Source organism: Acanthaster planci, linkage group LG09 (assembly GCF_054643075.1).
Source record: "Acanthaster planci isolate LZ-2023a linkage group LG09, COTS_SCS, whole genome shotgun sequence".
Lineage (NCBI taxonomy): Eukaryota > Metazoa > Echinodermata > Asteroidea > Valvatida > Acanthasteridae > Acanthaster > Acanthaster planci.
Window position 1 is genome coordinate 966,296 of NC_141785.1, and position 24,788 is coordinate 991,083.

At 38.6% G+C, this 24,788-nt stretch overlaps 1 protein-coding gene across 2 annotated transcripts in view; it reads left to right on the forward strand.

The window, feature by feature from the left end:
• The window catches only part of LOC110990418 (protein yippee-like 2), a 48,400-nt gene that overhangs the window by 11,583 nt on the left and 12,029 nt on the right, over window positions 1-24,788 (forward strand). Inside the window, exons 2-5 of one of the 2 annotated variants that reach the window (XM_087140604.1) lie at window positions 10,032-10,165; window positions 11,307-12,025; window positions 12,830-12,873; window positions 19,197-19,305. In XM_087140604.1, the coding sequence (XP_086996730.1) occupies window positions 11,924-12,025; window positions 12,830-12,873; window positions 19,197-19,305 (255 nt within the window). In that variant the 5' untranslated portion in view covers window positions 10,032-10,165; window positions 11,307-11,923. The remainder of the gene's footprint in view (window positions 1-10,031; window positions 10,166-11,306; window positions 12,026-12,829; window positions 12,874-19,196; window positions 19,306-24,788) is intronic. The other variant, XM_087140603.1, reaches the window with a different exon arrangement.

Consider the following 24,788-nt stretch of genomic DNA (forward strand, 5'->3'; position numbering starts at 1 on the left):
GCCCCTAAAAAATGAATTTCGAACCCTGCCTTGTGTGATTTTAACGTCATCAGGAGACAAGTCTCTGGCATTAAAGGTGCACTCTTTAAGGCCCTATATCTCCCAACGTGGCTGTCCGATTGGGTTCAAATCTTTCAGGTATCTTGAAAAGGGAGTGATTAAAGGAATGTTGACCTTATGTGATGATAACGTCACCAGGAGACAAGTCATGTGACATTAAATGTCAACTCCCTAAGGCCCTATATCTCCTGAAGTACATGTTTTATCTGGTTGAAACTTTGCGGAACTTGAAGGAGAGGTGTTATATACAAAAAATACCTTGATGTGATGATGCCTTAGTTCAAATGTACAAAAGAATGCGAAAAAGCTCTCTGTTGTGTGGCAAACAGACAAATAACCTCTTGTTGGCTTTTTCGCAGTTTTGCGAAAAAGGCATTCTTTTTGTTCGTTTTTAGCTGGTTCGGCAGTTCAGCCGAACCAGGTATTGTAATCGTTCTGTTTTTTTCTTTCTTTTTTTTTTTTTTTTTCTTCAGCCAAGTTCTTCTACCCCTACACTTTGGCACCTAGGAAAATCAGAACAATTTCAAACTTGGAGGATAGTTGTGTGATCATCCAAAGATTGTCCCAGAAAAAATTCAGAATGATGACGTCATCAATGTATTTATTATTGATTTTTTAAGAATTAATTTTCCCCCATAGACTTTGTACACAGATTGCACACAGTTTTCGGACTGCCCTATATCAGGCTATGAGGGCGCTATTGCAGAATTACAGTCACACCTGCCTGGGCTTTCAATTTTCAACAAACTGTCCCATATTGAACCTTGGATGGCGTTGTTGCACAACATAGGGTTTGTACACACTTTGTCCAGCATAATGCGTGAGCAGTCCTCAGCTTCGACCGAGAATTACTACCAGAACGAAGAAGAAATCAGACTAAATTTTCCCTTCCGTTCGATCGCAAATGTACCCAAGTGTGCAAATATTAGATAATATTTCATAAGTTTTTCCCAGTTTAGAAAAAAATCACGTGACATGAAATTAAAGGAGCAGTTTTCCTGCACACGTGTTTCTAGCCCATTGACTTTGTACATGTTTTTGAGCGACAATTTTGGTAACTTTGCAGTCTTTGATCATTCCCAAAGTGATAGCCAAGGAAGACCCTGATGCAAGATTTATTGCAAAGGGATGACGTCAGGATGACATCATCACCTTATTTTATATTCATTTTTGAATATTTAATTTTTCCCCATAGGTTTTGTACACGTTTTTCTACTTAACACAAGTGAACAAGTAGTCTTTAACTTCAGCACAAGATTACTATAAGAACAAAGGGGAAATTTGGTACTTTACGCTCTGTTATTTTGTTTGAAATATGCTTCAGAGTCCGAATATGAAGTAATATTTCATAAAAATTGTTCAGTTTAAGCGCAAATCACGTGACAGGAGCAGTGTTTCTGCAAACAAGTTTATAGCCCATTGACTTTGTACACGTTTTTCAGCGACAATTTCAGTAACTTTGCAGTGTTTGATTGTTTCTAAAGTAATAGCCAACAAAGACCCTAATGCACGATTTATTTCAAAGGGATGACGTCATTGCCTTATTTTATATTCATTTTTCAATATTTTATATTTGCCCATATGTTTTGTACACGTTTTTCTACTTAATAAAAGTGAACAAGTAGTCTTTAACTTTGGCGCAAGATTACTATCAGAACGAAAGAGAAATCGGATACTTTACTCTGTGTTGTTTTATTTGTAATATGCCTAACAGTCCGAATATGAAGTAATATTTCATAAAATTGTTCAGTTTAAGCGCAAATCACGTGACACGAACTTAAAAGAGCATTGTTGCTCCAAATAGGGTTTTTTGCCCATTAACTTTGTACATGTTTCCAAGGCACAATTTTGAACCCTTTCGGATTTTTGATCGTTTTCCGAGTCAAAGTGACAGCCAAAAAAGATCTTGATACAGAAATTATTGGAAATAAATGACGTCATGATGACGTCGTCCTGTGATTTACTCTTGTTTTTTCAATATTTATTTCAGCCCCTTGACTTTGTACACGTTTTCAAGCCAACATTTGGGTTAGTTTGAGAGCTTTTGATCAACTTCAAAGTTACAGCCAACAAAGACCCTTATGCAAAGACACGTCCAAATGTATGACGTCTTGATGATGTCATCATATGACTTATTATTAATTTTTCAATATTAATTTCAGCCCCTTGACATTGTACTCGTTTTCGAGGCACTAAATATTCCTTTAAATGTATACAAACCCATATAAAATCAACCGTGCCCTCTGCAACACTCTGTTTGCAGCAAGTGCTAGGATAAAATGTGGTCTTGATTTCGTCATTTTTACTCTCTCATAGTTTCTTCATGCCATTTTTTCCATCACATTTGCTAATACTTATTTTGTTGGTAAGACAGTCCCAAAACAGCTCTGTGTTTGTACTTGCTTACAAACACTTCTCTCTAGTTTTTCCTTTTTTTTTAGCTGGTTCGGCAGTTCAGCCGAACCAGGTATTGTAATCGTTCTGTTTTTTTTTCTTTCCTTTTTAGCTGGTTCGGCAGTTCAGCCGAACCAGGTATTGTAATCGTTCTGGTTTTTTTTTCTTTCCTTTTTTTGTTTTTTTTTCTTCTTCTTCAGCCAAGTTCTTCTACCCCTACACTTCGGCATCTAGGAAAATCAGAACAATTTCAAACTTGGTGGATAGTTGTGTGATTATCCAAGGACGGTCCTAGAAGAAATTCACAGTGATAACTTCAGTAGTTTATTTATTATTGATTTTTGAAGAATTAATTTTCCCCCATAGACTTTGTACACAGATTGCACACAGTTTTCGGACTGTCCTATATCAGGCTATGAGGGCGCTATTGCAGAATTACGGTCACACCTGCCTGGGCTTTCAATTGTCAAGAAACTGTCCCATATTGAACCATGGATGGCATTGTTGCACAACATAGGGTTTGTACACACATTGTCCCGCATAATGCGTGAGCAGTCCTCAACTTCGACCGAGAATTACTACCAGAACGAAGAAGAAATCAGACTAAATTTTCCCTTCCGTTCGATCGCAAATATACCCAAGTGTCCAAATATTAAATAATATTTCATAAGTTTTTCCCAGTTTAGACAAAAATCACGTGACATGAAATTAAAGGAGCAGTTTTCCTGCACACGTGTTTCTAGCCCATTGACTTTGTACACGTTTTTGAGCGACAATTTTGGTAACTTTGCAGTCTTTGATCATTCCCAAAGTGATAGCCAACGAAGACCCCGATGCAAGATTTATTGCAAAGGGATGATGTCATGATGACATCATCACCTTATTTTATATTCATTTTTGAATATTTAATTTTTCCCCATAGGTTTTGTACATGTTTTTCTACTTAACACAAGTGAACTAGTAGTCTTTAACTTTGGCGCAAGATTACTATAAGAACAAAGGGGAAATCGGGTACTTAACGCTCTGTTATTTTATTTGAAATATGCCTAAGAGTCCGAATATGAAGTAATATTTCATAAAAATTGTTCAGTTTAAGCGCAAATCACGTGACACGAACTTAAAGGAGCAGTGTTACTGCAAACAAGTTTATGGCCCATTGACTTTGTACACGTTTTTCAGTGACAAAATTCAGTAACTTTGCAGTGTTTGATCATTCCCAAAGTAATAGCCAACAAAGACCCCAATGCACAATTTATTTCAAAGGGATGACGTCACGATGACGTCATTGCCTTATTTTATATTCATTTTTCAATATTGTATATTTGCCCATACGTTTTGTACACGTTTTTCTACTTAACACAAGTGAACAAGTAGTCTTTAACTTTGGCGCAAGATTACTATCAGAACGAAAGAGAAATCGGGTACTTTACGCTCTGTTGTTTTATTTGTAATATGCCTAAGAGTCCGAATATGAAGTAATATTTCATAAAAATTGTTCAGGTTAAGCGCAAATCACGTGACACGAACTTAAAAGAGCAGTGTTTCTCCAAGTGGGGTTTTTTGCCCATTAACTTTGTACACATTTCCAAGGCACAATTTTGAACCCTTTCGGATGTTTGATCGTTTTCAAAGTGACAGCCAACAAAGATCTTGATACAGAAATTATTGTATATAAATGACGTCATGATGACGTTGTCATGTGATTTACTCTTGTTTTTTTCAATATTTATTTCAGCCCCTTGACTTTGTACACGTTTTCAAGCCAGCATTTAGGTTAGTTTGAGAGCTTTGATCAACAATACTTATCTTGTTGGTAAAACAGTCCCGAACCAGCTCTGTGTTTGTACTTGTTTACAAACACTTCTCTCTAGTTTCTTTTTCTTCTTCTGCTCAAAAGCCTGTTTGTTTTTTACACGTTTTTTCTACCGGTCACTTTAGTCCTTTTGTAACTTTGGATCATCATCAAACTTATACCAATGACGAGCCCATATGCATAGATGGTCCTAGAAACATGACGTCATGATGACGTCATCAAGTGATTTATTATGGATTTTTACATATTTATTTTAGCCTATTGACTTTCTACATGTTTTTGAGGCACTACTTACGTACTTTAGTAATCGTTGATCATCGTCAAACTTGCTGCAAGTACTAACTGTCAAAGATAATTCTGAATTATTTACGTCATGATGACATCATCACCTGGTTTATTATTAAATTTTGCATATTTAAATTTAAATATTCTGTTGGTTTTATACAAATCCATATAAAATTGACCCTGGCTTCCTGCAACATTCTGTTTGCAGCAAGTGCCGGGATAAAATGTTGTCTTCAATACATCTTGTGTGTGTCAAATCACGTGACGCTTTCTTCCGGTCGAAACTAGAAGTGGTCTAATTGTTTAAAAGTGATGATGGGTATCGAGTTGTTTTCAACGGTGTTAGTCTGCTGGGGTATAGTATTTTCAAATTATCTACCGATGACGTCACCTTATTGAATTTTGAATGGATGTCAGTGGCGAAGTTTGTCCGAATCACCTGAAAATTGATGTAGATGACCATCTTTACCCAGTCAACACCTGTGTGAAGTTTGGGGCTGATGAAATCATCAGACCAGAAGTTATAATAAAAACTTCTTTTATTCTTCAAAATTTGGTAAAAAATCAACCGCAAGTGATATAAGCATGCATTGTGCATGAGATGACAACTTAAACATTGGAGTCAGCTGCATGAAGTGCATAACTGGTGTACTTTTTCACACGTGAAGCGCCGCCGACAAAAACCCCCTAAAATATAAATTGCCAACTCGAAAATCCCATTACCATTCTGTGTATGTGCTACTGTGTGTGTGTGGACGTCCAATATCTACCTGCAACATAGATGGCGCACAGTGGTAGGGCATTATACTCGGGACTTGGCAAAATGCCGACCACGTGCTGCCGAGAGCAGATCGCATTGTATGGAACGTCAAAAGGGGCAAATATTTAAGATTTCTGCCTTTTCCGGGATAAGTATAATGTTTTGTATTGTATATTGTATTGTACATGTCTTATTGGGTTGAAACCTTGTAGGCAGTTGTTAGGAAGGGAAGGTTTACAAACGGAAATTGACCTCACGTGATGACAATGCCATCAGCAGACAAGTCACATGACATTAAATGGTGCCTCATTTAAAGTACTATCTCCTGAAGTGTATATCCAATTTGGTTCAAATCTTGCAGATATCTTGAAAAGGGAGTGCTTTAGAGGTATATTGACCTTATGTGATAATGACGTTATCAGCAGACAAGTCACATGACATTAAGGGTACACTCTTTAAAGCCCTATATCTCCTGAAGTATATGTCCGATCGGGTTCAAATCTTGCGGATATTTTGCAAAGGGAGTGCTTTAGAGATATATTGACCTTATGTGATGATGACGTCATCAAGAGACAAGTCACGTGACATTAAGGGTGTAACCTTTAAGGCCCTATATCTCCTGAAGTAGATATCCTATTGGGTTCAAATTTTGCACATATCGTGAAAAGGGATTGCTTTAGAAAAATATTGACCTTATGTGATGATGACGTCATCAGGAGACAAGTCACCTGATATTAAAGGTGCACACTTTAAAGCCCTATATCTCTTGAAGTACATGTTCTATCAGGTTAAAACGTTACAGATAACTTGAAAGGTTTTACATACGAAAAATGACTTGATGTGATGATGCCTTAGTTGTTCAAATGTACAAAAGAATGCGAAAAAGCCCTCTGTTCTGTTGGCAAACAGACAGATGACCTCTCGTTGGCTTTTTCGCAACTTGATGACCTCATCATGACATCATCATATGATTTGTTTGAACAAGTAGTCTTTAGCTTTGGCGCAAGATTACTATAAGACAGAAAGAGAAATTGGGTACTTCATGCTCTGTTATTTTATACGAAATATGCCTAAGAGTCAGAATATGAAGTAATATTTCATTAAAATTGTTCAGTTTAAGTGCAAATCACGTGACATGAACTTAAACGAGCAGAGTTTCCAGAAATGAGTTTTTTTGCCCAAGACTTTGTACACGTTTTCAAGGTACAATTTTAAAACCTTTCCGATATTTGATGGTTATCAAAGTGACAGCAAACAAAGAACGTGATACAAAAATTATTGTAAGTAAAGGACGTCATGATGACATCATCAAGTGATTTTTTATTGATTTTTCAATATTTTTTTCGGCCCATTCACGTTGTACACGTTTTTGAGGCACAGTTTTGGTCACTTAGCAATCTTCAATCATTATCAAAATTACACCCAATGACGACCCATATGCAAAGTATTTTCCAAAATGATGATGTCATCATATGATTTGTTATGCAATTTTAAATCTTTAATTTTCCCCATAGACTTTGTACATAGATTTCAAGTTGCAATATCTTCAGCTAGCAGACTTGAATCGGTCTAAAAGTTACACCAAGCACAGATGATCAGGCAAATATTCTATCAAAGTAGTGACGTCATGATGAAGTCATCATGTAAATTATTTTGAAATTTTCAATCTTTATTTTTTCCCATAGCTAACAAAAGTACACAGATTTGAAACAGCTACATGTACATTAACTAAAATACGTGTCCGATTGGGTTGAAACCTTGCATGTATCCACAAAGGGATGTATTTCAGATGAAAACTGGCATGATGTGTTGACAATGTTATCGCGTGACAGGCACTGACACTGAAGAGGCGGGCCAGTATCGGCGACCAGGTCCCTCATCGGTTATTAACAAGTTTATACACGCTCAACCACACTTTTATTCCCTTATTATTAAAATCACTATATCTTCTAAACTACATGTCAGATTCAGCTGAAACCTTTTATCTATTGTATCTATAAATGCAAATGTTTTAGTCAAAACCTCACACGATTTGCAGATGACATCATTATATGATCAGTCACATGAACATCATCACTATAAACCAAAGTTACACTGATAAAACATTCTCTGTTGAACATTCGTTTTAAATTATATTCACTGACTATTTTTTGCCTTTACTTTTCCAGTATACACAAATTGTTCAAAAATGCAAAACAATGCAAAAAAGCCCTCTGTTCTGTTGGCAAACAGACAGATAACCTCTCGTTTCTTCTTCCTCTTCTGACAAAAAGTCCATTTGTTTTGTGCACGTTTCTTCTACCCATGACTTTTGTCTCTTAGCATCTTTGGATCTTCATCAAACTTATGTCAATGAACAACCCTTATGCATAGATGGTCCCATAACAATGATGTCATGATGACATCATCAAGTCATTTATTATTGATTTTTCAGTATTTATTTCAACCCATTGACTTTGTACACGTTTCTGAGGCATCATTTTGGTTACTTAGTATCTTCGATCGTCATCAAAGTCATACCCAGGAAGGAAATCGAGTCAAGATAGTACTAAAATAATGACATCATGATGACGTCATCAAGCATTTTATTATTGATTTTTCAATATTTATTTGAGCCCCATTGACTTTGTACACGTTTTTGAGGCATCATTTTGGAATATTCAGCTATCTTTGATGGTTATCAAAGTCATAACAAGGACGGAACTCGAGACAAAGATAATACTGAAATAATGACATCATGATGATGTCATCAAGTGATTTAATATTGATTTTTCAATATTTATTTCAGCCCCATTGACTTTGTACACGTTTTGAAACCAATTGACTTCGTACATACATACAAGCGTTGCCTAAGCGTTTGCATGCGCACGTCCGTTGGGCTAACCAGGGATGTTGGGTCGATGTAAGCGTTGTTGTGCAGTCTTATTGCATGATTTGGCTCGAAAGTTGTGAAAAACTTGCGCAAAATATCGAGAGAAATGAACTCTGAGATTTCGTGTCATCAGGCCTCAACCAACTGTTTAAAGCAACACCAGTCGTCCATACATGTATTGACCCTTTGCGCGGTACCACGTCAACACATGGATTCGGTCAGGACGATGTTGACAACGGGCCCATGTGTTTTCTAAGGACCTCTTCATGCTCTTGGGACCTCCCTGACCTAAAATTGCACCAGTTGAGTTCTTAATGGACTTTGTTTTCAAGATGTATTTTTGCGTTGGGAAGATGTTAATTATATATAACGGTTTGCCCGTACCCAACGTATATAAATAAGCACTGTATGCTCAGTGCTTGTCCGAGAGCTTGCAAAAAAAACCTCACAAGCTTACTCGGGTGGGACTCGAACCCACGACCTCCTGCTTACTAGTGCAGATGTCTTAACCACTCGACCACCGAGCTTGCTGGGGTCAGCTGGCTGGTCCGAGTCAAATGAAGCAGCGGGTACCGTGAACTATTTTCAAGATGTATTTTTTGCGTTGGGAAGATGTTAATTATATATAACGGTTTGCCCGTACCCAACGTATATAAATAAGCACTGTATGCTCAGTGCTTGTCCGAGAGCATGCAAAAAAACCTCACAAGCTTACTCGGGTGGGACTCGAACCCACGACCTCCCACTTACTAGTACAGATGTCTTAACCACTCGACCACCGAGCTTGCTGGGGTCAGCTGGCCGGTCCGAGTCAAATGAAGCAGCGGGTACCGCGAACTATTTTCAAAACAGTGCTTATTTATATACGTTGGGTACGGGCAAACCGTTATATATAATTAATGGACTTTGCTTGATCAAATGACAATTAAGTCACATGACATTGAAGGTGCAGTCTTTAAGGCCCTTTATCTCCTAAAGTACATCTCCAATTGGGTTCAAATTTTGCAGATATTTTGAAAAGGGAGTGCTTTAGAGGAATATTGACCTTATCCGGTGATGACGTCATCAGAAGACAAGTCACGTGACATTAAAGGTGCACTGTTTTAGGCCCTGTATCTCCCAAAGTAGATGTCCAATCGGGTTTAAATCTTGTAGATATCTTGAGAAGGGGGTGCTTTAGAGGAATATTGATCTCAGGTGATGACCTCATCAGGAGACAAGTCATGTGACATTAAATGTGCACTCTTTAAGGCCCTACATCTCCTGAAGTACTTTTCCTTAAGACAGACAAAACCTCTAGTGTTCTTCTTCTTCTCCAAACCCTTTTGTTTTGTACCCATTTTCTTCCACCACCCACTTTAGTCCCATAGCAACTTTGGATCTTCATCATCATTGATGACGTCATCAATTGATTTATTATTGATTTTTCAATATTTATTTCAGCCCCATTGACTTTTTACACGTTTTTGAGGCACGATTTTGGGTACTTGGCGATATTCAATTGTCATCCAAGTTACAGCCGGCAAAGACCCTGAAATAATATCATTGCCAAAGTTATGACATCATGATGATGTCATCACCTTACTTTATATTGATTGTTGTATATTTAATTTTTCCCAATAGCTTTTGTACACATTTTTCTACTTAACCACTTCTTGCCGGGGACTCCGGAATCGGAGACGTATGGTTTATATGCGTGGCCGGGGTCTCCGAACTCGGACAAAGGAAACAGGGCCCTGTAACAAAAGACCGCACTCCGAACAAAAGACCAGGCTGCTGGGCATTACCAACATTTTTCGCTCTCAAAAGTGGTGATAATCCAGCCTTGTTTTGAAACCGTATACCAGGGTTTGGGGCATTGAGAGCGAGCGGATTACCAGCAGGGACAAAAGTGCTCCACCACCACATCGATGAGCCACACAGCACCACTGCATGCTAATCTGGTCCCCATTGAAAAGAGGTCAGCAGTGCACTGAGCCAGGTTCGTGAACAAAAGACAGTTATACAACACCGCACAATCTGGGCTCTGTTTACAAGGCTGCTGGCCTGGCTGAAATACTCGGACATCAATGAAGGTCACCTGTCAACTTAGAATAGTGCCTAAAGATTACCTTGTGTGGCTAAAATCGACTGTTAAATGAAATGATGAATTTTTGAAGGATTTCGAAAATGAAAAAAATGATAGTCATGCCTGCCCAGCATTATCAACATTGAAAAATGCCCCGGCAAGAAGTGGGTAAAGCAGTTTGGTTTTGGTATTGAGAAATTACGAGCAACTTATTATGATTACGTCAGACCGATATTAGAATATGCAGATGTAATATGGCACTCTGGAATTACTGCTAATCAATGTAATAGTATTGAAAGTGTTCAGAAAAGAGCTTGTTAAATTATTTTAGGTACAAACTATCAACCATATGAATTGGCTCTTCAAGTTCTAAATATTGACCCGTTATACACCAGGAGAGAATGACAATGTCTCAAATTTGCCACAAATCTTCAGAATAATGAGCGTTGTAATTTTTCATTCCCCCCCCTCCAGGTTAGCCAACCATAGGAGGAATCTCCAAAACTCACACAATATTTCCAAGTTTCCAGTTAAAACCCTTCGCTTTCAAAACTGCCCAATCCCTTATTACATAGAACTGAGCTAACCTAAGTGTATTTTTACTTGATGCTGGCTTTAATATCTACATGTTTCCATAGTTTTTGAAGTTTATGCGTAGTGTTTTTAAAATTTTAAAATGTAATTTCTATAACCTTGTTCCGTTGGTTTATTTGTGAATTGATATTATAGATGTCTTTTCATGGTATAGCTGTATGTGTGTTATAGTTTTTACTTTTTCATATTGTGATCTTTATATCTTGTACTCTTATCCACTCTTAGTATTTTTAATATATTGTAATTCATGTACAATTTGGCCAAATGGCCACGACACATGAATCAAATAAACCAATAATAAATAATAAGTTAAGTATTTGTGGTTACGAGTACCGGGTACTATGTCTTTTGGCCCATTCTTTTAGAGCAAGGCTACAGGTATTTTTTGGCATGAAAGTGTTACAGTGTAAATGCACGTTTTATCAATAACAGAAAAACTTCTTGTCTGATTTCTTTACAGATGCTGGAGATTAAGAATAATTATGTCCGGAATGCATATGATTCATCTTGTATAGCTTTTTGGAGAGGTACACTGGTAGACTTAAAAGTTAACATCAGTGTCATCAAGTTTTGTCTCCATAAATATTCATTCTTCAATGTTACACCAACAAGACAAGCTCCCTTTGAAAGGACCATATCGATGACAACATACCACGAGTCACAGTTTCTTCAGTGCTTGAGAATGTTGATTTCCTCCATTAGTAACAAGTATTTTTGACATTTATAGTATGGTTCTGTGTTAATGCAAATTGATGCATTGTGCTCAACGTCTATGTGGTCAAAGGGCCTTCAAATGGCTGAGTTATTCAAAACTTCTGTGCCTTTGCAGAATAATTTATTCTGAAAAATTCGGATAATCTTTCATCTGCTGAGGATTGTAGAATTGAACAGCTTTTCTCCTGTTTGGTGACACTGTCACTTGCATGTACCGCTGAAAGTGGTGGTTGAGTAGGTGACATACATGTACATGTATAACATGAGACATTCGCTGGAGTGAAAAGCCCACCTGTACATCTTTGATGGCGAAGTCGAATAATAGAATTTAACTAGCAAACTCCCCGTCCATTAGCTGGAAAAATGGTTAAGACATTCCAAGCATATTTACCAAGTTGTCACCGACGTTACAGCTGCATACACTGTCGAGCACACCTGGCAAATCATGATGACCTTATATCCAAGGTATGGACTTTATTATTGGGGCTTAAAAAGCAACTGCATTTAGATATGAATTGTACACAGCATCATTTACTTGGTTTTGTGTCTTAAGATTTTTTTTTACATTTGGCATTTAAAGCTCATGATACATTTGTGACTTGCTCCAAATTATATACACACGATGCACTTGCACATGATTCTCCTGGAAAAATATTTCTGGGTATCTTGTTTGGCCTTGCAGGTGTTTTTGCTTGGTACTTTTTAGTCCTCAAAATTGTCTGTGGAAGGCCAAAACTTCCTGTAAAGCTACAGTACACTGTCATTGTATCGTGTCAAATTTTGTGGGGTAATTTTTACCATACCTTCCTGTGTGTGTGAGTTTGTTTCTGCATTCAACAGGGGACCTTGAACAATAGAGGACAATAAGGTCCCCGATTGACAGAGGGTCCCCGATTGACAACTGTGTATAAAACATATGGGTGATCTTCTAAAAAAGTACAAACAAAAAAGGAACAATAGGGGGTCCCCAGTTGCAGGCAAATACACACTTGTGTGTGTGTGTGTGTGTCATAATTACAATGTACAATCCTCAACCAAGTATAGATTTAGATAATTGTGTAATTTTACCAAGTTCATGAATGAGTCAAAAATCTAAAATATTTTCTCCATTTTTCCTCTTATTCAAGACTTTCAAGGAAGTTTTAGGGAAAGTAAATTGCATTGGGACTCCTTTAATCAAAATTAAAACTGTTATCAACAATTTACTGTTTGTTTAGAATTGTAGGTTGACAATTCTGTCTAGTTGTGTTTTTTTTTTTCCCTTTACAGTCCTTCCAGGGGAGCCAAGGACGTGCTTACCTCTTCAATTCTGTGTAAGTATTTAAATACATGTACATGGTATGTTTTTTTGTACATCAGTGGAAACGTACGTATATAGATACATGTAGTGCTGGAAGTAGGTACATGTAGTGCTGCAAGTAGGTGCTAAGGTTCAGTAAGGGTTTGGACATGTAAACACATGTAAGTACATATACATGTACAATGCATGTTGAGACATGGAAGAGCTCACTACGAACGTGCCACATATAGTACTTCCGTGTATAAATTATGTTAATGCAAAGCAATGAATCTCATCCCCATCCATGAGCAACTTCGACGTAAACATAATTTTTTTTTTCTAAACTGTTTTCCAAAGTTTGTTCAGGAGTTAAAATTCCATAGAAAGTTACTGTCGGAGGTTTGACAGTGTCCGACCGTGGTTTGCTGACCAAAAGCTGTTGTGTTTAGACCACGCTTGACTCAACACGGCGATCGTAGGATATGTGAAAAGAGAAAAAAACAGCATGCTGAAAGTGGGAGTTTCAACAACAGGATACAAGATCAAATTGGATTTCAAACGAAGTGTGTTTTGGTTATGTTTCAAGAAACAGATTCAACTACCGAACTATGGCTTTGATGTATTCACAGAAGAACCTTGGTATCAAGTCAGCATTCTTTCCCAAGATGGCACCCAAAGGGGCAATTTTCCATCAGTCTTTTTCGAACAGATAATGGCATTTTGAGATTTGCAAACAACTTAGAGATCTGGCAAAATTCCATTATTTTATAACATATTCACACTATGACTTCAATCGAACATGATCAAATGAAAGGCAAGTTAGGCCACCGTCGCTAACCAAATCTTGTTGCGTGCTTGAGCACTGCACTGGCCCACCTGGCAAAATCGATTTTCCCTCTGGAGTAGCTTTTGATCGAGCACGAGTCCAACTGTGAACAGCATCCAATCAAAATTTGTTTTGCACAGCCATTTATGACATCATTGGCCTAATATGAAACTTAAGGGCATGGCTATCAGAGACTGGCAAACATAATGCTAAATCTAAATGTACACTAGCACAGTTGGATATAGTGAGAATTTAGAGTTGTGCAGCGGAAATACCGTACATTGTACATTGCATGTTCTGGATTGATTATTAGTGAATTCTCACTACTTTCTTTTTACAACCATCGCGTGATGCGGGGCCATTGTAAGTTTACTGTACATGTACATTTATAGTACACGCCACGCACATGTGCCGAGTGCTGGTGCAGCATAACTTGTCTTGCGTGCATTCCAGACACTACCAATGCCACACCATATAAAGCCAAACCGACCAGTTCGGTCCAGTTTGGTTCGAAAGTGCTATGTTCAATGATTTTTGGTTTGGTTGGGCTGCAGCACTAGATGTATACGCTATCAGCTGTGAAAATGTGCAGCAAAACTTTTTTTCTGAGAATTTTGCCTTCAAAAAAATATCAAGTACAAGAATCAAAAATACACTTTTTTAACTTAACTTAAGTTTTAACTTTGAACATTGGAAGAATTCATGTATTGGTAAAAAGCTGAAGCCTCTCAAAATATGCTTTGGGGTTTCAACAATTTGCAGATCATTATGAGGCACCCTTCAAGACTTTATTAGTACAAAAAACTCAAATTAAAATAACATATATTCTGTTACGTGCAGAGAACGCACGGTAGAAGAAAATCAAAAGATGGGAACCAGGACACTAAAACATACGAGAAAAGAACAATAAAGGAACTAATTTGGAATAACATTTAATTATAAACTTCAATCAGCAAAGCAGTAAATTAGAACAAAGTAAATCTAGTAGTTTGCTGCAACTTAAACTTCTCGTGCAAGAACACCGTGAATTTGAACAGTCAAAAGCTTAAAAGGAAATTATTTACAGTAGCACAGCCAAGCACAATTAATTACAATGAAAATTAGCAAGCCGGCAAAAACATATTAATACGCAGAGGCAAATTATATTCGGCCGAGTATAATTACCTTAAGGAGCCAAAACAAGAGAGAAAGAAAATTAGGCCCCGCTCAGTCAGTGCCACGATTAAAAGAGCGCGGTCGTCGGGCCAAGCACCTCCACACTCCGCGCCAGAACAGCCCAGTTCAGACAGGTAGGTCAGTGTAGATCCCCGAGATTCGGCTTCCACATGGAGCCACGACACTCCAGGGTCCACGGTCCCTCAGCAGTGTCTGCCTTGGCCATGGTCCAGCGGTAAAGAGGAGAAGACGACAAGGCGGTGCTGATCCAACGCTGGCTTTTTCGGAACGCACATGCTAAAAGCATATAGGCACTGACTGAGAGCGAAATCAATGACTACGGAGTCTTTTATAGGTTTTTTGAACATGCGTAAATTCCACACGTACCTTTTCAGGGAGACACAAAAGGATTTGGATCAACTGGGATCGTAACAATATGACGAAATTAATATATAGGACGAAAGCAAAATAAATTTAAATGAAACAAATATATAAAGGACAAAAGAAGTATATATAGGACGAAACTAATACATGAAGTACAAAACCAATCTATATAAAGGACAAAAGTACATTTACAGGACAATGGTGATTTCTATAAGACAAAAAGTAATATACGAGGAAACATAAACGAGGAAACTAATAAACGTAGAACGAAACTAATAAATATAGAACAAAACTAATAAATAGGATGACGCCACCTTGACACCAGACCAGTTGTGATATAGACCAAAATGTAAAATATAAAGAATGGAAACATAAAATATATAGTACGAAAACGTAAAATATGTAAGGCGAAGCACCATCTATTAACCGTTTGGCGGACGTCGCTCCTTGCCATGATGCAGAGCTTTTTCAGTTGTTCTGAAGAGATGTGAAGCTTTTTCAATTGTTCCAAAATGTTAGGACTATGCAAAACAATTAAAAAAGCTCCAGTCCCTCATCATGATCAGGCCACATAATAACCATGAGGCTATTAAACACAAGGAGTCAGAACGAAGTCCTTACAGACAATAATCCAATCAACTGCCTTGTTCGGCTCCATAGTCAAAGCCTGGTTACCGACCCCAGTGTTAAAGACCCAAACATTCTTTGTACACAGTGATTGCCACTACCAGAAAGCTGGTAACCCAGAGATTTGCCGTGTTTCACTGTGACATACTAGAATAAATAAATGATGGAAAAGATGCATGAAGAAGATGCACAGTTCTCCTCAATAGCCTCGCCCTCAGGAGTCAGTGAGTGATCCCCACAAATGCACATGAAAATTCCAAATTAGCGGATGGTTATTTGGCAAAAGTCAGTCATTTTTAAAGTCATTTATGACATTTTACGGTTCCGGCGGTAGAGAACAAATACCTACAATATGAACTGCGATATCATTAGTCGTAATCTTAGAGGTTTCTACGGTTAAAAGAAGGTGGAAACATGTTGCAGGAATGCATTTGACAATGTGGCAAGGTTTCATGCCTGGCCAATTGTAGCCTGTGACAGGAAGGACAACAAATCTTACCATGTTTTTGTGTGGGGGTGTGTGTGTGTTTTATTATTATTTTCCTCTGGACCCGCTATATTGTTAACCCTAACAGTCCTCTGTCCTCCAACATGTGAAGGATTGCGGACTGTTAGGGTTAAGAGAGGCATTTTGGAGATGTAGAGACGTAGCCAGACTTTCATTATCATTGGAATATCAGAACAGTCACTAAAATTTAATCAAAATTTAAGTCTCCGATGATGGTGGTTTCCGTCTCATGGCGGCCATGTTGAACGCGTGCGGTAGCCACATATGTAATGCAGAAAGATACTGTTCTGATTGCATATTGTTATGTTCAAAGTTTGAGTCTCATATTTACTTTTTGAAAACATTACTGACAAAAAGGTTGCTTGCCGGCTTATTGCCATATATATTTATGCAACAATATTGCCAAAGGAAATGAAAATCCTCATTAGGGAAGTATAAAAATCTATCCGTAGTTTTTTGCGCTAATCAGTGTAACACAGAAGTTCAGTGCAGTTTTGCTCATACGCACATTCATTTGGGGGGTTTAACTTAAGACAAAGTTTAACACAAGACATATTTCAAAATTAAAGTTGTTTATACCATTTTAGCTTATATTGAGGCACTGCCTGTCGATCCCAGCCAATTCCTGATAAAAGTTTAAGTTCTACTATGGTCTGGTGGTGAAAGGGAGGTGGCAGGTTTATTTTAGCAAGCAGTGGCGGCTTCAGAAGGCTATGCCAAAGTGGCCTTTACCCACCAGCAATTCAGCAGGGCGCATTGCTGAATTATAACAATGTATAACATCTTTCTTGCGTGTTGATTGTAAATTATAGTAACACTATAGCTTGACTTTCCTTGGGCTTTGACAGCCAGCTGGGACCCAGGTGGTCACACTTGCACTCCAAGCTACATGTTTACAACATCATGGCAACAAACAGCTGGATATTAAATTGAGGGATTGTCAACAGATCATATGTCTGCCGATAATAATGCATTTTGGAACGATAAAATAGAATATAGGCCATTTGACAAGGCATTACTGGAAGCTTGAATTTCCAATGAAACTGGATAGTTGGGATGAGGGGGGTAAAGTATTCTAAAAACATCGTCAGAAATACACACATGTTGAGGTGTGACGTTACATGTACGTATACATGATGTACCTTGGGTCTGGTGTCACAAAAATTCTGTATTACATGAAAATATTGCTATTCTTACCTGTGTAAATGCAGAAAATGTTCACATGCCGTCACACACACACAAGAGATTATCCATCGTATCAGTCATTCATTTCAGTTCTTGGCCTTAGCAATAGAAACAAGATATGGCAATTAACCCTGCAGATAGCCAAGTGCACCCTCTTGAGAAGAAAACTGTTCATAGTGCAACCTCTTCCGTTCTCTGTGCATTAACCACTTCATGCCGGGGCATTTTTCAATGTTGATAATGCTGTGCTGGCATGACTATCATTTTTTCCATTTTCAAAATCCTTCAAAATTCATCATTTCATTTAACGGTCATTAATAGCCGCACCAAGTATTCTTTAGGCACTTCTCTAAGTTGATAGGTGACCTTCATTGACGCCCGAGTATTTCAGCCAGGCCAGCAGCCTTGTAAACAGAGCCCAGATTGTGCGGTGTTGTATAACTGTCTTTTGTTCACAAACCTGGTGTAGTGCACTGCTGACCTCTTTTCAATAGGGGCCAGATTAGCATGCAGCGGTGCTGTGTGGCTCATCGCTGCAGTGGTGGAGCGCTTTTGTCCCCGGTGGTAGTCCGCTCGCTCTCAATATCCCAAACCCTGGTATACGGTTTCAAAACGAGGCTGGATTATCACCACTTTTGAGAGTGAAAAATGCCGGTAATGCCCAGCAGCCTGGTCTTTTGTTCAGAGTATGGTCTTTTGTTACAGGGCCCTGTTTCCTTTGTCTGAGTTCGGAGACCCCGGCCACCCATATAAACCATATGTCTCCGATACCAGAGTCCCTGGCAGGAAGTAGTTAAAAGTGGAATGAGCACATTGGTTTTACAGAAAAGTGATGTTCATTTAGCACCTTCAGAATGTTCAGATTTATTTTGTTTTTCTGAGGTGTAGAATGAGCATATTAGTATTACAGAAAAGTGATGTTCATTTAGCACCTTCAGAATGTTCAGATTTATTTTGTTTTTCTGAGGTGTAGAATGAGCATATTAGTATTACAGAAAAGTGATGTTCATTTAGCACCTTCAGAATGTTCAGGTTTAACAACGTATAGCCAAATTTTGTTTTTCAGAGGTGTAAGACGTACATGCACTGGTACATGCCACATTGTACATGTTTGTTGTCATAAAAAGTTAAAGGGATTTTAGATCAATCTGAAGATGACATTTGTAATTTAACTCAAACTTTCCTCTGTTTTTGACTAATCACCATTTAAAGTCACTTGTGTAATATTTTTGGTATGATTTTGGTGTTACCTAAAAATGCTTCGTCATTTGACAATTTTCACATTTTTACAAAGCATTGATTGTTTTTAAATGGTGTTTTGCATGTACATGTATGAGTATGATTTTCTTTTCACAGTTTGACTGTTTTTATGTAACTGTTTGTTTAGGTACAATTTATATATTGTATTTATGTGCAATTCATTCATACAGAATGCTGGTACTGGTTAGAGTGCTTTTCTTCTTGAATTAGCATTCATGGTTTATTCCTACTAGTGGCCAGGACATTATGGCTTGTTGTGAGGATATGTAGCGTACATATGCAAAGGAAAATTCACAAAGTGGGTAACAAGGGGTTTCAAATGAAACATTGGGGGTTATTTTTACAGTACACTAGTGATGATACACTATTGTTAATGTGTAGAAATTGTGCTGCCTTTTTTCTGTTCATTTAGGGTGAACATCGCTTGTGGTCCTGCAGAGGAGAGGGTTCTACTCACAGGCTTGCATGCTGTCTCAGACATTTTCTGTGAATGTTGTAAGACCACTTTGGGATGGAAATATGTAAGTAACCCAGACAAGCTCTACTTTTTAATTTTTTATGAGTGAAGTTTTTGGTTTCTGATATTCCTTGGCAAAACTGAAGTCCAAATTGCTATTTGGTTCACAAGTGGGAAAAGCTTCTTGTACGCTGTACAAGAAAAGAGACATTCCTCAGTTTTGTTTTAGCTGCAAGCACTGGATGAGGGAAGGGGATTTGATTGTTACCACTTTTTAAGCCTCTTGACAACATGTTTAAAATGAAAATGCATTCAAAATAAAGCTGGATTCTCTAGTTGATTTATGTGTTCAGCATGTTAAATTTTCCTTAAGGGAAAAAATACGTGCTTTGCCAGTCTTAAATATTTGTTTCGGATCAGCTCAGGAGTATGGATGCAATTAATACCTGAGTCGCTGTGTCCATTCTCCAGAGCCAGTCGTAAACACCAGCCAAGCACATATTTATTCCTGTTAATGAATAAGAAAGTCAGAAAGTCAAAACACATTTAAAATGGTAAATTTCCAAAGATTTGAAGCAACAGTTGTACTTCATTTTTTCAAAATACCCCTCTAGCCAGTTCAAGGTTTGTTTCTCTCGTGAGTATTCCTGAATCATCTCCTTCTTTTGGAGATTCAATTCAATTGACGTTTATTTCGATATATAAGGTATTCAAGTGGTATGTGTGTTTACAATTAACCAGGATAACGAAAATAATACAAGCAGTAGTACCTAAGATGACATTTGCACTACCGAGGCATAATCAAAAGGGCTTGTACTGAAGTGGCTTGAAAACAGACAGACTACAGTTCACAGGCTAACAAACAGACAAGAAACAAAAAGATGACAGATGGAAATGACAGATGGAAGTAATTATACAACGCTATAATATGAACAATAGAACAAAAAAATAAAGTATACATGAGTTATGGAATTGAGAGTTAAATTATGCTAAATAACTATAGAGAAGATCATTTTTGTATAACGTTTTGAAACGGCCTACAGACGATCGTGTTTTTAAGATCGTGCTGATACCATTCCAAAGTCATGGCCCCTGAAATCATAAAGTATAAATCCAATAGGATGTACGAGTGTATGGAAGATACAGATTGTTGCAAGACCGTGTGGGATAGTCATGGACACTGTGGACAGGGGTGGAGAAAGAAGAAAAGGCTTTTGGGAGAAGATTGTTTGTGTATTTGAACATAAAATCCCGGTTTGAAGTTTGTTTATATCAGTGAGTGTAAGTGTTTTGAGTCGTGCAAAAATAGAGGCTGTGTTTGCCTGTGGAAGTGATTGAGCACATGTGAATAGCTCTTTTCTGAATGGTTATTAGTGGGTGGAGTTGATTGTAGCTTGAGCGTGCCCAGACAATGTTACAATAGTTGAAGTAAGGATTAGGGTTTGGTAAAGGGTGAATAGAGTGGAAGGGGGAGGAAAGAGCGGAGCTTTCCTAAGACACCTGAATTCTGTGAAGTGATCTTACCAATCAAAGAATGTGGTCGTTCCAGTTTGACTGATCGTTGAGTGTAACTCCTAAGAATTTTACAGAATGTTCCTGGGAAATAGATGAATTGTTGATTTAAATGGGAGGATTAATAGTCCTCATCCAGACTTGGAAAAGAACATACATTTGGTTTTATCAGAGTTTAGAGAAAGTCTGTTAGCTGGGAACCATGATGAAGACATTCCAAGTGCAATATTCAGAGTCTAGTTGAGAGAATGCTGGTTGGTATTAGAATAAATTATTGTAGTATCATCTGCAAATATAAGAAATGATAACAGTGTGGAAGAAAAGTGCAGGTTGTTAATATAAATTACGAGGTCTCCTGCATTCACATACCCGTCCCCAGCCTACATATGCAAATTTTCCATGTGCTTATTACAATTCGCTGAAAAGACTTGATTTTGCATTCTGCCCCTTGACCCTCCACAATGCACTGTGATCCAGCCACCATGTTTGTCCTTTTCTCAGTGCCTATCGTTTACGGATGTGTCTTTTATGGCATTTTTGGAGTTTCGAGTTCCGTACCTTTCGCATTTGTGAATTGACTTGATTTCTGTTTATGAATAAAGAGTGATTTCTTATCTGTTGGTAAGAGTGCTTAATCTTGTATTTCATATCTTGTATTTCGTACATTTTTTTGTTCTTTTCTGCCCCTGTTTTCTGTGCATTATCTACGAGTTTGGGTGTGACCTACCGCCCAGTGGTTTAAATCCCTACCTGACCCACACATCAGTGAATACTATCAGATTATTTTCACTCCCATCGATAAAACAATTTAACAAGTATTTAGAACTTATTTAGAGTCCTCATAGGTTTTCAATTTGGTTACAGGAAGACATTTTTGCAATGGTTGCATTGGCAAAAGCATATTATTATTGATCTCCGTGAATGATGGCACCCTCTATTGACAGTTATTAAAAAGTCTGGAGAGAACAAGCATGCGCCCCTTGGCTGCAGCAGTTTTGGAAAAAATCTGTGATAATTTTTAAGAGATGATCACCTCAGTTTGGAAGTGAGATCATTATGCATTTGTATTTCATTGCAACATAACAGGAAAGGAAGGGGGAAATTATGAAAAGAAATCATGTGACTTCATTTCTTTTTCACTAATTTAATGTCTTTTGAATTTATTGCATTTTTAAAATGAAATGAAAACGATGTTTTTTCTTTATTTGAGAGCTATCATATCAATAAAGCAAGTTCCTCATTTGGTCTCGGTCCCTCTTTCGTTAAACATTTTAGTGATTGGAAATATGAAGTAATCTTAAGTTAGGAAGTTACCTTTTCCCAGTGACTCTCTTTCCCATTCAGTCATGTTTCTCAATTATTCCTAAAGAAGTAATATTCATTGGGCGACTGTTCCCTCAGTGTGTTCTGAACCTGCGAGGTCAGAGTGTGGAATTACGTATGTATTTAAGTTGAAATAAACCATGTTTCTTTCCACAGAGGTACCTGTAATGCCTCCATGTTCTGCCAAAACCCACAGTTTTAATTTCAGTATTATGTATTTCTCAGAAGTCTTTGTCAAAAATTTTAAGCAACATTTCCATAGAAATAAAACCCACAAAATGTGTTGAAACATTTTGCAACAGAAGAGCTGAGGTCCAAATCAGATACCTATTTAGCCAATTGCTAGGCAGTTTGAAAAACACTCTTATCTGATATCCCAGGCCACGACACAACACCGAGTCCGAGATAAGCCACAAGCAGGTAGAAATGTCATCGTTTGGCTGGTTTACATAACAACTAGTGCAAACAAAAATATTCCTGCACCCTCCAGCGTTCGTTGGGATCAACAATCGACATTACCTGTGATAAAAAGCGACAGTGCTTTCAACTACTTTTCAGTTTAAATTCCACTTAAGCTTTGTTATAACCCTCAAATTATGACTAACCTTCGCACACAAAGTCTACACAATTACAACGAAGTCAATGACATTAGAGCAAATGCGATGAAACGGAGTGCCAATAGGCGTGACGTCATCTGCAGTATACATGTCTCAACAATAGAGGCCGCTGTTCATTGCGCTCGAAATAACGTCAAATCCTGCATTGCACCGGCTTTTAAGTTGGGTTTTTTTGGCACAATGACGAATTGCGCGACTTTTTCGCTTGATTATATTTGTAGCCAATTAATCAGTCAATCAAATTATGAATAAACTAGACATTTTTGCCCAGGCCGTTTATGGCCGATTGTAAAAATGCATCAACAACCATATGTTGATGTATATTTTTCTTGTTTGGGACTTTTCCTAGTTTACTGTAAAAAGTAAATGCATATTTCTGCACTCTATCCAATTTTTTCGAAAGCAAATTTATATCAGCTGAAAGAGCGTCTAACAAGCTACAAAAAAATGCAAAGGTTTCTATCTGAAGAAATAATTTCGGTTTTGACAAGCAGGGTTTTTTGTTGACATTTTTTTCAACTATGACAAGCCTACCTTTCTTCAAAATAGCTAAGGTGCATACTTCGGTGGAATATATGGTAAAATTATTAAAAAACAATTTTTTCTTTGGTGAACATTATCTCATTAGATACTAGTGAACTGATTAAAAGCACAATATCATGGGGAAAAATTTTTGAAATGTCTGGTCTTAAAACCACTGTGTACCATAGTGTGTTGTGGATGGCCGTTGAACAGGGCTGGGCAGCCCTTTGTTCTCTATGTGGTGTGAACGTTCAATTAATAATGGCTCAATGCTATATGGGTCTGGCCGTTGAGCGGAGCTTGGCAAGCTGCCCCGCTCCTTTGTGGTGCAGTTTTGCGTTATCCGAGATTAATGGCCTTGACAGGGAGAGACCCAGTGAAATGAACAGGCCGGGGTTGAGCGAGCTATGCCACAACACTATCCCGGACCTTTATCTACATGATCTGGTCGTGTGAGCTATGCCGCAACAATACCCTGATCACTGATGACCACTACTGGAATTGATCGGGCTGAGCGAGTGGTACCATAACACTGGCCTTGATCACTGATGACAGCTCCGTACACCTACCGACCGGGCTGAGCGTGCTGGCCACAACACTACCCTGGGTCATCGATGCCCACTCCACATATCTACAGATCAGGTTGAGCGAGCTATGCCACAACAAAACCCTTGATCACGGCTGGCTAGAGAATAATGGGCTGTTCCTTTCTCTATGCCGCAAGTACTGGGCATCGCTACCTACCACATCCCCTAACAACTCAACTGATGGCCCAGCGGGGCTCACAGGGTAACCGTCTGCCATCTGCCCTGAGCCCCTCACCAGCTTCTGCTCGCCGAGCAGTGCCCGTTCGGAAGCCTGGCCAGTCAACTCTCTCCAAGCGGGTAACGGGTTCCAAAGCTGGGTTCGCCACGCTCCACCGCTTCTGCCATGGGCGAGTCTGCAATTCAGCATGGTGCTCGCCCCCCCTCCAATGCATCACCCCCCTTGGACTGCTATGCCCTCTGGGCTTTTGTCTGCCACATCCCATCCAGAGTTCTGGTCTGCCGATGAACTCTGGTCATGAGGTCACCGATCCCGACCTGGGACACTCCTCGCAGGATACGACCAACCACTCAGGGGACCCTCGCCTGGCTGTACCTCCTCAAGGGACATTCTTGGAAGCTGAAGTTGACTCCGTCTTACGTAATAATTCTTCAACTTAACCAGGTTCTACTTACAACTCACGTCTGGCTCCACCCCAACGCCTCTGCCTTGATCTGTCCAGTTTTTGGAGCATCCAAGCATGCATGAACTACATGGACACTCTACCGGGCCACCTTACGTCATTTGTTCATGGGGCCCCTGGTGATTGTGAGTCTGGGTCACGCATACTAAACCCTAACCGCAGCTTAAACAATTGCTCATAGGCCTATTGCCACACTACGCATCAAACTGCCGGCTAGCACCCAAGATTCCCTTGCTGGGGCCCAGCTAGGAGGGAAATAGAGAAATCAGCTCTATGGGCGTCGCTTCACGTGATATGATCAGCCTATCATGTGTGTTTTATTCTGACCATAAGTCTTCTGTTTAT